The 13,787-nt window shown below is 54.1% G+C and overlaps 1 protein-coding gene across 1 annotated transcript in view; it reads right to left on the reverse strand.

Moving 5' to 3' along the window:
* Window positions 1-233: 233 nt before the first annotated feature.
* The window catches only part of SERINC2 (serine incorporator 2), a 32,197-nt gene continuing 18,643 nt past the window's right edge, over window positions 234-13,787 (reverse strand). The window contains exons 3-10 of the mRNA XM_044998153.1: window positions 13,390-13,577; window positions 12,256-12,335; window positions 7,368-7,505; window positions 6,757-6,926; window positions 5,160-5,250; window positions 4,083-4,218; window positions 3,409-3,621; window positions 234-1,583 (exon numbers count right to left, since the gene is read on the reverse strand). Coding sequence (XP_044854088.1) covers window positions 1,445-1,583; window positions 3,409-3,621; window positions 4,083-4,218; window positions 5,160-5,250; window positions 6,757-6,926; window positions 7,368-7,505; window positions 12,256-12,335; window positions 13,390-13,577 — 1,155 coding nt within the window. The 3' untranslated portion in view covers window positions 234-1,444. The remainder of the gene's footprint in view (window positions 1,584-3,408; window positions 3,622-4,082; window positions 4,219-5,159; window positions 5,251-6,756; window positions 6,927-7,367; window positions 7,506-12,255; window positions 12,336-13,389; window positions 13,578-13,787) is intronic.

Below are 13,787 nucleotides of genomic sequence, written 5' to 3' on the forward strand. Positions count from 1 at the left end.
CTGCAGAGGGCGCTCCAGCGCTGGACAGAGCTAATTCCCAGAGTCACCAGCAGGAGGCGCCGCAGGGGTGAGTCCGCCCTGTTACAACAGCCAAAAGGAAAACTTGTCCTCGTAGGACATGGGAACCAGGATTTAGGCCCCAATCCTGCAAACAGCCAGAGAGGGCAGATCCTTGCACCTCCATGGATTCCCATTGGAGCACCACATAGGGTGTAGGCTGCTCCTACACCGATCCAGTTACAGGGTCGGGGCCTTGGGGTGCCATGGGGCTGAAGAGGCAGGTAAGGCTCTTTCAGTCACAGCCCAACCATTTTCATTTCTGCTCCTAGTTCTGTTGAAGCGTCTCATCCTAGAACACTAACGAGGAAAGATTTGGCTGGATTTCAGCATGTCATTTCCCCCGCCTTTGTTCTTGTATAACCCGTGCAGGGCGGACTACGTAAGGGGTCATGTGAACAGCAGAGAGCACACTGTGGCAAGGAGGTTTCAGAATGACACCTATATCGTAAGTATCATTCTTGTTCTCCAAGGCAATCGCTTGTGAGCGTCACACAGAATCCACCGCGGCGGCCTCTGGACAGCGCCCATTGCTGTCAGTTTGGAGTCGGGGCTTCAGGGAATAACGATTTGGAGGGAGGGGCTACAGAGTGCATTGACTGCTCCTGGGAGGGGTCTGTGTGGACAAAGGATGGTGTAAGTCGTGTAATTTGTGAAAGGTTTCCAGTATGTTTCCGAGGCTGCAATTGGCTGTAACTCTTCCTCAGCCACGTGCCTGGAGCCTTGTAACCGTGAGACGGTTTGATCTATTGAAAGCTGGTTTATGACATTAGAATATTCCCTTGCGCCGATCGCTGATTACACAGGGGTGGTTGATACTCAACCAATGCCGATTGATACTGAATTCTGGCCATTTATTTAAATCTTTGCAGGTCCATGGACAGGTCCATGCCAAAATGGGCTGTGCAAGAATTATACAAAATGCTCCCCGGGTAACACGAGTTGAAGAATGCATTGTACAAGCATCTGCTTAAAAACAAAAATTCTCAAAGGTGATTCAACTGCCTCCTTGCAAAAGAGCAGCACAGAGGCCACGCTGAAACACCAGACAAACGCGAAGGTCTACAATAGTAAAATAAACCCCCAAACAACCCAGAAACCCAGCAACATTTCCTCCAACGCTTCCGACTTCACCCACAAGCTACAGACTTTTCCTGCTTGGCACTTTTTTCCCTTTTAAAATAATAAACAAAGAAAGGCACAATTCCAAGGAACTGGTCTCGGTGCAGAAACAGGAGCCCAGCATTCATCCATAGCTAGGACTTTCCCCACCATGAGAACCAAACCCAGCTCTAGATACAGGGACAAGCTTTGGCAACAGAGCTCCTTGGCTTGGAGAGTCCGAGCTGTCCAGCAGGTTTGGACCATGGTTGTCTGCAGGTCCTTTTCAGCTGAACTCCCGGCCAGGGAGTAGGATGGGGGCCACTAAAGTCCAGAGATAGAGGAGGAGACCAGCCCAGCTGGAAGAGATCTTCACCCAGACTGCAGTCCACGGACTCGTCATCGTCTGGGAACCTTCATCGGGCCTGAAACACCAAACATGAGCCCCCGCAGTCAGGTGAAATCGGGTCACTGCAACGTACCAGGTAGGCAAGTTCCAAATGGAATCTCCTGCCCATTCCCCTGCCTGTGCCCAGCTCTGTAGCTGGGAGAGAAGTAAGGAACTGAAGCCATGTACCCAAGTGGATAAGCTGACTATAGGGGTCACTCATGCATGGGGGATTCCCTTAACTAGGCGAGCACCGGTTTCAATTCACACCTTTAGTTAAACCGGTGCTACCCTGGTCGCTCCACACCAGCCTGCATTACTGCCAATTGAAAGCACCTGCTCCCACTTGCCCTAGCAGAACCAAGGCTGCCCTGCGGACAGCGAGAGCCGGACACGGGCCCAGCTATGGGGAGAGCACGCTGGACCCCGCACAGCTGCTGGGGAGCAAACTGGAGCTCACTCGGACGCGTGCATTGGCAAGGCAGACTGTCAGCGCAGGGCTGACGGCAAAGTCACTGCACCGCACTGCCGGAGCAGGGACCGGAGAAGTGCCTGAGCGACTGGAGCTTTATATACAACAAAGGAGAGAGAGGGGAGGGGCAGGACAGGGGCAGTGACAGACACGTCTCAGGGTCCCAGTTAGAGTCTCCCAGGTGAGGTTCTCCAACAGCCAGATCATCCTGACTTACAATGGAGCCTGCAGAGCCCCCACCTGGACTCTCACCAGAGGTTAGGCTCCATTGCAAGCTCCCTGCTCGCGTGTCTGGCAGAGTTCAGCTGAGGACACCTCCAAGGGGACCCAGCCTGCACGGCTGCTGCAGCCGCTCTGCACTGGTTACCAAGGCAACCCTGCTATCATGGCAGCGAAGTGGGCGGGGGGGGGAGCCTGCCATGAGCCACATGCCCCCAGCGAACCAAGCTGCACAGCCCAGAAACTCCACATTCAGAGCAGAGCCACAGAGCCGCTTGGGAGGCTGCAGGCAGCTAGGGCTTGCTGATTAGCTGGGAAAGCTGTCAGTCACACCAGGCCAAGAACGCCTAATACTCATCTGCCTCTCGCCGTACGGGCCTGCTGGGGGGAGTGGCAGGGACAGGACGGGGAGAGGCATGGAGCCGTGGGCTGTATTACCAGCTCTGTGGCCAGCCAGGAGGAAACTCTCCCGGGGCGGAGGACCAGCGCAAGGCCTGCTGGAGCCTCACAGGGCTCTGCTTGGCGTGAATTTCGCCTTCAGAGATCTCTTGCTTGCTTGTGTTTGTCCCTGTGTGTCTCAGGATCTGCGATGTGGGCTCAACAGCATGTTTACAACACAGATTGCGTCTGGGTCAGCCTTCCCCTGCCCTTGAAATCAAAGGTGACTCACTGGCATCATCGCTGTTTGATTGAAGGGAAAACGGAGGCACGGAGCAATGAAGCATTTTTCTTGCAACGCAGATCCAGGAATAGAACCCAGGTTCCCGGATTTCCAGCCCAGGGCCTCACCCACCAACCCATCAATCCCAGAACACGAGGAGATTAAAGTGCTTCAGGGATAACCCCGTTGCCTCAATGCAGGCCTGACCCCTCCTGTAAGCAGTAATCAGGGGTCTGATGCTTCCTTAGCCCTGTATGAGAAGGAGGGAGAACAACAGCCGCACCATGGGCTGGGGACCCGAAGGCTCCACAGACTGCTCCCTCCACCCCAAATCACGGTGGAAACGCCCCCACACTGCTGGGGCACTATGCTGGGCTGCCAAGCAAGCCTGATCCCATGCAGGCGTCACCCCCTTCTCTGCCCTGCAGCCTCCAGCCAGAAGCACCGGCTCCTGGCACTCGCAGCGGGACCCCGGTGCGAACTCAGAGGGCGACGGTGGGGAGCTCCTACCTGTACCAGTTTGTGAGCGTCATCATGATGTAGAGGGAGGCCAGGAAGAGGCAGATGTGGAAGAAGGTGTAGTTGTAGGCCACGCCGTCCTGCTCGTTGTCATAGGCCCGACGTCCCCCATCTTCCACGCTCGGATCCCCGCCACTCAGCATGGCCGGGCTCTCCTCAGTCAGCATCATCTTGTTCACTTGGCTGTGGTCTGAGGAGCGGATGCTGGAAGCAGAGACATCAGGGAGAAGTTAAGGCCATTGCAGAGAGGCTCAGCAGCTCTATACTCCTGTCGGCTTTGGATGCTGCCTGCAGGGGAGTTCCCCTCCCCTCCTGGCTCACCCCTCTGGCTCACTCACAATGAACAGGGTCGTTAGCCAAATGCCACAGCAGGCCAGGCTCTGCCCTCAGGTACATCTCGCTCAGGGAGCATCTCTGTCTAGCCCGGGCTGCACAACCCTCGGGAGAAAGCCCTGTGTGTGGGGAGGGTGCCCTGGAGCTCCCAGGCCAGCACTGCTATAACGCCTCACGCCGACTTCCAGAGTCCCCTGCTCTGCGGCAGGGGACAGGACGCTGAGCACTGCTGGGGAGAAGGAGCCAGGGGGTTCCCCGCCCGGCTCAGCGACTCGGGCAGACACACGCCCCATCGGCCCTGGCAGGAGAGCCGCAGCAGCCTCAGCCCTCACCTGATGAAGAGTGTGCACAGGAGGAAGATGACCAATCCCACAATGCTCGGGGCATCCCACCACTGAGTCACCTGCCCGTCAGCCACGAGGCTAGTGGTGCTGTTCCTCACCAGGAGCGTGGGGTTACAGTACTTGTCTGAAAAGGAATTCAAAAGCCAGCGTAAGCAGCAAGACCCTTTCCACCCTCTCGGGCCTGCAGGGGCCTGCGGCTCTGGCCGGTGGCCCTGGAGACCGGAGAAAAGGCAGAGCTCCCTGCTCCTCCTCCCACCATCCCAGCGAACCCGGCCCTGGGAGGAGAGAGGGTCGGGGCAATGCTCTGACCAGCTCAGGGACCCCTGCGGAGGTTGCTAACAAAGGTTGAGGTGACAGCCCATTGCAAAGGTATTCGGTGTGCGCTGCACCCCGCTTATTTCACAGAGTCCTGCGTCCCTCCCCCCAGCTGCTTTCCAATACAGACCGGAAGGTGAATGCCCGACAATACTGAACTGCCTCCCCCACCCCCGGCCTCTGAAGCTGAGACCCCCTTCACGCGCTGAAGTGGGGGCAACGATCCTCATGTCACTGACAACTTCCACCCACTCAAAGGCACACACACGAGCCCCGGACTGGCGCACACCCCACACCCTCTGGGCTGTGTCACAGTGCCCAGCCAGTGGGGCCTCTAGCTACAACCCACCCGCTGCAGGGCTGGAACGGGTCGGCCCTGAGCCGCAGCTCCAGCTCCTGGGACTTGCTGGCTTTGGTTCCAGTTTGTAACTGGTAACAATCGCCAGCGAGGGGCGATGAAGCCAACTGGACGCCAGACAGTAAAAGGTCACGTAGTGACTGGGAGAGGGGAGTGAGCAGGGAGAGGACCTGGCCAGGGGGGTGAGGAGACAGACACCCCCTGCATTAGCCTTTTCTGGATGGGGGGGTGCCACCCCAAGCTGCTCCTCTGCTGGCCAATCATCCGCTCCTTCGAACCCTACCTCCCCCTGCTCGTCTGAGACGCTGGTTTGCCAAGCTCCACGGGCAGGGTCTCCCCAGAGGCTGAGGCAGGGTTCGCGTGATTCACCCTCGAGCGCCAGCGTCACTTACTCGGTACGTTCGCCAGGGCCGACCAGGTGATGAACAGGGTGTAGAGGGTGATGATGGAGGCCTGCAGCAGGCCAGAGTGAGGCTGAGCATCCTGCAAAGGCAGCGAGCAGGTCACTCAAAGTCAGCACCATCCCCAACACAACCAACCCCCCGGCTCAGCCCAGCCGGCAGCACCAGCAGGCACTGCCAGCCCAGCCCAGGGCAATGCCAGCAAGAGGCACCTGGGGGATTTGGAGGGAAAGGAAAAAACCTTCCTCCCATTACTGCTGCTGAGTATGCCCCGGCACAGCTAGGCCTAGCCTGCCCCTGCCCCAGACCCCGAGCAACCGGACTAGCCCCCTGCCCCAGACAGGCCCTGACAAGCCACCGATTTCAAGCCCAGCAAGTCTGAACTGAAAGCACCAGGTGCTTCAGAGGGAGGTGAAGGAAGCCGCAGCAGCAGGTCTGGGATAACCTGCCCGAAGGAAAAGTTTCTTCCTGATCCCAAACAGTCAGTTGTTGGTCTATGCCCTGAAGCAGAAGGTTTTACGTAGTGTAACGGGCGATATGCTCATCATTCATAGACATGGCTTGGCCTCAGTGAGGTCTTGTGGCAGCAAATTCCACAGGTTAATTTTGTGCCGGGTTATGGGAAGCATCATACAATCCTGCGAGACGTCCCTGCCCAATCCTGTTGGCCCTGCAAGCCAGGGGTCCTCGGTGCTGAGCGACCGGAGGGACCAAAAAGCACCAGGTGACCTCGGCTCAGCAATCTGGGAGGCTGGACCAGTGTTACCCACCAATGCCAGCTTATGGCACAGCCTCAGAGCACCTCCGCCCTTCCCCATCTCACCAAGCTGGCTGCCAGGAGGAGCAGCAGAAGCTCCCTTCTCCTCTTCCCCTTCTCCTGGCTGCGTCAAGGAACGAGAAGATCCCACAGCAGGGCCCCGTATTACAGGCCCAGTCACTCTGCACTCCCCATATCAGGCAGCACAGAGAATGACAGACACAGGCAGAGTGCAGGGAGCCCAGCACACACTGCTGGAGCTGCTGAGAAGCTCTGTATGGCCACACACAGCTTGTGAGCCATGATCTGAGCAGCCTTGCTGCAGACCATTGCTTGAATATTAACTCTGCTTCCAAGAGTCCATCACTTTAGCCAGTCCAGCAGAGACAGGTGCTGGCCCCCCAGGGGGCAGGAGGGTAATCGGAGAATCTGGCCCCACTGCCCCACCACGAATGCAGGCTGCAGAGCGTGCTGACTCGCTCTGATTGCAGACGATGGCTGGCTGGCTCGGCAGGACCGAGGCCCCTGTAAATGCAGGGCTCTGTTATCCGAAATGGGGTTCTCCCCCAGGGCTAAGTCAGGGGAGGTGTTATCTGAAACCAGGCCAGAGCCGGGGAGGTCTCCATGCCAGATGAGGGGCTTTTGTTTCACAGAGGCTGGGCTGTACCCACTTCGGCATCAGCAACTCATCGCCATTACGAACTGGGCCTAACCCATGCACGCAGCTCAGCTGCTGTTCCCTGCTCAGCCACCAGATGGCGCGCGAGCTGCGGGGGGCGACGCAGCCTGTGCAGCGGCAGGCGTCCAGCAGCCGCCCGCTTCCCCCCTCACCTGGATCTTGGGCAGGATGGACACGACAGAGACGATGATGCAGAAGATCAGGTTGAGGCTGATCAGCACCTTGTTCTCCGTGCAGCCGTCAGGCTTGGTGTAGTAGACGTACAGCAGCACCACGGCCGCGAGGGAGACCGCGTAGAAGGTGAAGGTGAAGATGAAGAGGGCTGGGGAGGAGAGAGGATGGAACTGGGTGCAGTGCTCTCTGGGGGCCCGCACAGGGGGGGCAGAACCGGGCTGGGCTCAGACACCAGCCCGGAGTTCAACGTCACACGCCCTGCATGGGTTTCACACCCTGTAAAGTTTTAACCTGCTATTGGCACAAGGTACCCGAGATCCCTAGAAGTCACAGGAAGGGGTTAGTCTGTTTTTGTAGCTTGTGTGGGGTCCCTTTCCCTGTCTTCCTGCACAGCCCCACAGCTGTAGGGAAGAGAAACGCTACCGGCAGGGAAACCTGGTCCTTAAGCCACCACAACGGGCAGGAGCAAAGTCTCACCCAACTTTTAGGCTGATTGGATTTTAATGCTAAAAATCAGCTTATCTGTCCCATTTCACGAAGAGGCAGGAATCTACTCGGGTGGATCTACCAGAATACGCTCCATACAGACCTGCATACCAGCCCTTGGCGTTGCCTTCGTTCGCATTACGAAGCCAGACCTGACTCCAGGAGTGGGCAAAGTCAATCAGGAGGATGAGCTGGATGAGGATGAAGAGGAAGGACCCCACCACGCCGAAGTAGAACCACACTGGGGTGGGGAGAAAGAGAGAAAGGAGTTAATGGTGGGAATTGTTATACGGTCTTGATAATACCAATGAGTCCCTTGTGGATGAAGCCAACAGAAGAGACTTCTTCCTAGCGTCTCTGCCCAAGCACTGAGCTGCTGAGGGGACACCAGCTCAGTGTGTGTCAGTGATGCAAGTCCACAGTGCATCCTCCCGAGATGATCTCTGCACGGAGATCAGCTCCGAGGAGAGATTACGGACAGCTGTCCGTCCTCTGGGAGACAAGGGAAGGGTCCTATTGCAGGAGAGGTGCTTAAGACTTCATCGGCAGGCTTAGGCCAGCTGCTCTTCTCTCTCAGCCCCCACCCCACACACTGGCTCATGCTGGGTCCCTGGCTAACCTACAGAAGAGGTGTGCTCTTAACTGGGGTTTAAAACAGCAGGGAAGACGCTGCAACGGTTAAAGCGTACCTGGGAGCCAGAGCTGAACTCATGCTGCTATCCTGAGTGAAAAGCAGAATTTCCATGTCATCACTGCCATTTTAACCAGACTTAGGTAACCTGAGTCAAGGACACAACTTCGCCTGGGTGGGGATAACACCCTACCAGCTTGTACCCCATTGCCAGTCAATTCAGGGCCGTGAACACATCTACCAAGGCTAGCTTGGCCCTCCGCAGATATCTGCGGGTTATCCTAGGGCTCAGCTTAGAGCATCAGTTAGTATTTGTATTGCACTGGAGCCTGTGAGCTCCAGTCACAGAGCAGGGCCCCGCACAAACAGAAAAGAACGATGGTCCCTGCCCCCAGAGCGTGGCCCTGGAACAAGCATCCAGGGAGAGCTGGGGCGAGGTGGTTACGATGTCTGTAAAGACCTGGGTTAATCAGCAAAACCAAAGAAGCCCTAAGACCTGGGCCCAGCAAAGAGCTGTGGCAGGATCGGGAAGGGTCGGGGGAGGATGGGACCAATCTGGGGGAGCTGCAGGACTGGGCAATGCCTCATACGGCTGTTCTGGGGGTTGAAGAACTAGCTTGAATCTGTGAACCCGTTGACCTGTAATCTGAACTCACCCGCCAAGGGAGAGTCAACAAACCGCCGTGTTTCTGGCTAGAGAGTAGCTCCCTCTCCCTGCTGTTCAGCTGGATTTTTACCACTCTCTACCGGAAGAGCGTCCATCCAATGCTCCGGATGCACCTTTGGCAGCCTTTTCAAAGAGCACCCAGCAATAGACAGACCGGTCTGCCAGTCCGAGATCAAACAGCCCAGCGACAGAGTCACTGTAACAATCAATTAACCTCGTCTGGGACCGCACTAGAGACAGCCACTCCCTCGCCTGCAACAGAAAGCCAGGCTGGGACCCGAAGGATCCCGCACCATGCCGCATTACTCCATTTACTGGAGCTCTCTCCCGCCCTGCTTCTTTTTCACAGCCAAGCACAAGCGCGCTAACCGCATGGATGAACCAGATCAGGGAACACACGAACCCTTCTGTCCCGGAGAGTCATTTTCTTATGTCGCTCTGCTGCCAGCGTGCCCATGTGATCAGACACAGAGTATTGATCCTATTACATCCCAGTCTGCTCCCAAAGGCTGAAGCTGTGCCAGGGGCTACTTAGATTTTTTTTCCCAAATGGGAATTTTGCTTTGGCAGAGAAATGGGAGATAATTTCCTGTGGCGGGACTAATGGACGTTCTGTCCTCGCCCCAGCTAATGGAGGGGTTTGTTTTTATATTTCTATCACACGCACACTCACCTACGTCATCACTTGCTGATTCACAATGCGAACAACTCCAGCTAATGTAACGGGCAAACAAATTCACGTTTAGTGGAAGAGTGAAAACCATTCACCTTCCTTGAAAGCAGAAGCTGTAGCACAGCTGCCTTGGGGGAGGGTCACTACGGACTCTGGGTGTGTTCTCCACACGCCTCCTTACTCAGTCAGCTCCGAAGCGATCGCACACATTGTGGAGGGGGCACATGCAATCCCACGGGGGCACGGAAAGCTCCCCTGGTGCCTCCCCCATCACATCCCTCTCGCAGCACTCGGACTATTCCCATCCGTGGCCACAACCTAGGAAACTGGGCCAACACTTTGCATGAAGGCTCCACATTGACAATGGGTCAATAGATGTTACAGCATGTTGCAGACAGGAGTGAGGGTATTTTACACAGGGTTATAAGCACAGCAGTAGAAGCTGTTGTAAATGGTTATAAGCAACTTTGTGACCCCCTGGACCATCTGCAATTGATTCAAACATAGATGAACGCTTTATACACAGAAGCGTAATATGAAGCATGAACAGAAAGGGGGCATGACAAGCCCAGGGCCGGAGGACAGCGCCGTAACAGACACAGCATCAGCGTGGCATGGGGGGGTTTAGGAAGCATACTCTGGACAGAGTTGGTCCCCACTCCCTCCTTGAGGGGCTGTCTCCATGCTTCCAAGCCCAGCACTGAAAACTGCTGCACCAGACTGATGAGCCGGTATTGTCAACAAGATCTGGAGCCATGAAAGCCCTGCTCTCTCCGGAGAGAGGGATGCTGGGAAATTTTCTCCGACCACAGAAGGCAGCTGCGCTCTAGGTAACAACTTCGGGGGCAAATAACTGTGTCTGCAAAACAGGAATGCCCTGGGCAGAGTGCAATGGGGCCGGCCCAAGAACATGCAACTATAAGGCAGCTGTCAAGGGACACACTTTATCAACCAGCTTAGAGTTGCTGTGCATCTTGCAAGACACCATGTTGTTCCCTGTTAACTCCTCTGCCTCGTCTACGCAGGAAAACTGACCAGAACAGCTATTCCAGAATCAGAGTGTCCACCCAGGCAGCTATAGCAGAATATTCCTAGTACTACCAATTCACACCCTACCTTATTCTGGATTAACTCCCCTGTGCAGACCAGCCCTTACACAAACAAGAACCAGTTGCTGAGACACAGAATACAGCCAGGCTGGATTACAGCAGCATCAGTACTGGGTTTGCTTCATGAGTTATTTCTTGCGGTTAGTCAACTAAGCTATCCTAAAGCCTGCCTCAGCCACTAGGAGAGAGCCATTTCCTTCTGTGTCCTGTCCTGGCTCCGCAGGGTGCACACCCACCAGCAGCGACTTTCCTATCCATGCCAGGTTGGGGCATTAATACCACGCTTCTGTAGCTAGTAAGCACCACTGCCCTCAGCTAGGGGGAATGAGCATTGCTCAAAAGTTTGGCAACTTGGTAGGGACACTCCCCGTGTTCCTGTTTGTGACTCTCGCCCTTTCGTGCCAATGAGCATAATGACGCTCTGACCAGCCTGACAGCAAACAGCAGCTCCATTTCAGCTCCGCTTGCGTTACTTTTAGAGCCGATGGCTAACAGAGCTGTTCCCTGTGCTGTATGTGGAGCTGAGATACCGTTTGCATGCATGAGTTACTGCTTCACTACAGCTCAGAGGGGAAGGCTTTGTCTGCACACAAAGCTGCACGGGTACAGAGCCATGTATGGACACTATTATTCCAGTTTAATTTATACCTGTTCCTAATCAAATTAAACTAAACCAAATAAGCCTGGTTGAAACCAAAATAAGAATGTGGCACCAGTATAATTAAATTGGTTTAAACCCACACCTTTAAACTGGAGAAGTTCCGTGTATCGACAAGAGAGAAAGTGAAGAATATGATGGTGATTGGCCAGTTAAATTATCTGCCTTGCTTCTAGTCCAACAGGCAATGGGCATTTTCCCTTCCCTGCATCAGAGGGCACTACGCAGCAGAACTCTTTTCTGTAGTACTTTTTAACAGCCAAAAACCATGAAGAAAAAAAAAAAAAAAGATTTAAAATGTTCTGCCAGAAATCAGACCTTCCAAAGCACACGGTGTGTCTGTGAGGGGTGTTCTGTAGCTATTTCTATGACAGTGTTTCTCAAATGTGGCCTCCGGGGCTTTTCTTGTGGTCACAGCCTCTTGGGCTGTGATTGGGGAGGTGGGAGGGGACCCACAGCGGCCCCTCCCACTCCCTGGTGCTCCTAGGTGCACTATTTGGCGTCGGTTGCTAGGGCCACCAGCAGGTGTGGGGATTCAGGCTCCAGTCGTGGGGATTCGGGCTCCAGTCCTGGGCTCTGGAGCTGCATGGCAGCAGGCCCCAGGCTCCAGCCACGCGGCTTCAGGCTCTGTTCCCCAGCTGCCTCCCCCGGCTACCCACTCCCCCACCCCCATCGCACCTGGCCCCCATCCAGGGCTTAATTTGTCCCCAGGCTTTCCAAGGCTGAGTAAGTCCACTGTGAAAAGTGATACTTGTGTGTTTGTTAATATCACTCTTCACAACAGACTTACTAGCTAGCAATAAATAAATGACAATCATTTGGACGTGTCTATGTGCATATTTGTTTTGTTTTTCCTAAAGCTAATGAAGTATTTCAGGGCAACGTGTGAGAGCAGCCACCCGCAAGGCTGCACTCTGAGGCCACCAAATAATTTTCACTGAGAACCCCTGTATCTATGGTGTCATTACCTGGGGGGCTCACATCCAATTAAAAATAACACTCATTCAGTGTGAACCAGCATTGCACCAAGGCCCTGAGCTACCTGAAGCTGGGCTCCGGCAGACCACCAAGGGAAGTGGGTCTGAGAGGCCAGGGACCTCGCCTGAGAACGTCCCGATATTGTTCAAGACTCCAAAGACCAACAGCAGGAGCGGCCTGTAAGCACTGACTGTACAGTTATATCAAGGCACAGCCTAGGTTGCACGTAACCTGCGGCTAGGCATGGGTGTGTTTACACAGGTACGTGTCTTTACCTGTCGTGAACGATCCATTGGGAATATAGAAAGCACCCACTGTGATTCCAATCAAAATCAGGAATTTGAAGAACCAAAACCTGGATGGGAAGACAAGAGGGAAGAAAAGCCACCTGAGACCGAGGAAGGGAAGCAAACTGGTGAGGCCCATCCGGGCCGAGTCCTACACCCACTGACGCTCTCTCATGCTGCTTGGAGTTGAACCAGAGAACAGGAGTGCAGTTGACTCGTGCTATTTATAGTGCACAGAATCTAGGGCAGGTGTTGGCTTCCTGCCCTGTTTCCAGTCAAAAATAACTCACACTTCTCTCTGGTCAGGAAACTAGTTACCTTTCCAAAAAAAAAAAATCTGCTTTTGTTGATAAGCTGCTCTGTGATTGGCTTGGAAAACAGAATGTTTACATGCAGCAGCCAATCAGAATACAGCTATTAAATAATGCTAGACAGAAGAACTGTTCCTTTCTTGCAGCAGCATTCGCCAGGGAAAATAATTAAAGCTCCCGTCAGCATTCTGTGGACTAGAGCAGTCATAGATCAGTGACGCCTGCTTTACAATGAGTAAGAACTGCAGTATTTATCTAGCAGCGGGACGCTATTACCCTGCAGTAACATCTGCTTCGACCATGAGAGCTGCAGGGAGTTCAGGGCCAAAATGTAAAGTGTTTTGTTTATTTTGAGAGAAATGTTACATACCTACCATTACGAGATTTACCTTTGCACCACTTCCCCTGCAGGGTTTGCAAACTAAACAGTGCAATGGGCTAGAGCATGAGAAACAGAACACAAAACCAGGGTGCTGCCTAGTTATTGGACTCAATAGCCTTCCCTACAAAGAGAGTGAATCCTAATTGCCTTCATTGCAGGAAATCCTTGGTGAGGTTCTGTGGTCTGCATTAGACAAGAGGTCAGACCAGATGATCTCTTTCTAGCCTTGAAAACTGACCAGCAGATTCCCACCAGGGAGATGAAAAAGCATCCACAGTATAAAGCAGACAAGATTTTTTTGAATTACTTCATTGCGAACAATCAGTGGCTTTGTTAGTAACATGCCAAGGCCATTTTAAAATAATTGTGACTGAAGTGAAGTGCTTCCTGTTAACATCAGCGAGGCGAGATAAGTCACAGCAGCCTCACCCATTCTGAATTGCTGCTCTTGGGTCCTTACTGCTCCTCACACAGATCATGATCAAGGCGAAGAGGAAGAAGAAAGCAGCCGTTGCAAAGCACATGCGGTACACAGACTTATGACCCAGGAAGGACTTGCAGTTGACACGACCTTGGATGCCTAGACTTGAACTGCCTCCTTCACAAAAGCCAGGAAGCTGTTACAAGGAGAGACGGGGAGAAAACAGTTCTGTGAGCACCTCAGAACATTATCTCAGAGCAGCGCCTAAAGACTCCACCAAGATCAGGGCCGTTGCGCTAGGCACTGAATTTACACAGAGGACTTGTCTACACATGAAAATTAATCCAGAATGAAGTAAGGTGTGAATCTGAAGTGGATTAATGATTCCAGATCAACTGCATGTGTG

This window comes from Mauremys mutica, chromosome 23 (genome assembly GCF_020497125.1).
Source record: "Mauremys mutica isolate MM-2020 ecotype Southern chromosome 23, ASM2049712v1, whole genome shotgun sequence".
Classification (NCBI taxonomy): Eukaryota; Metazoa; Chordata; order Testudines; family Geoemydidae; genus Mauremys; species Mauremys mutica.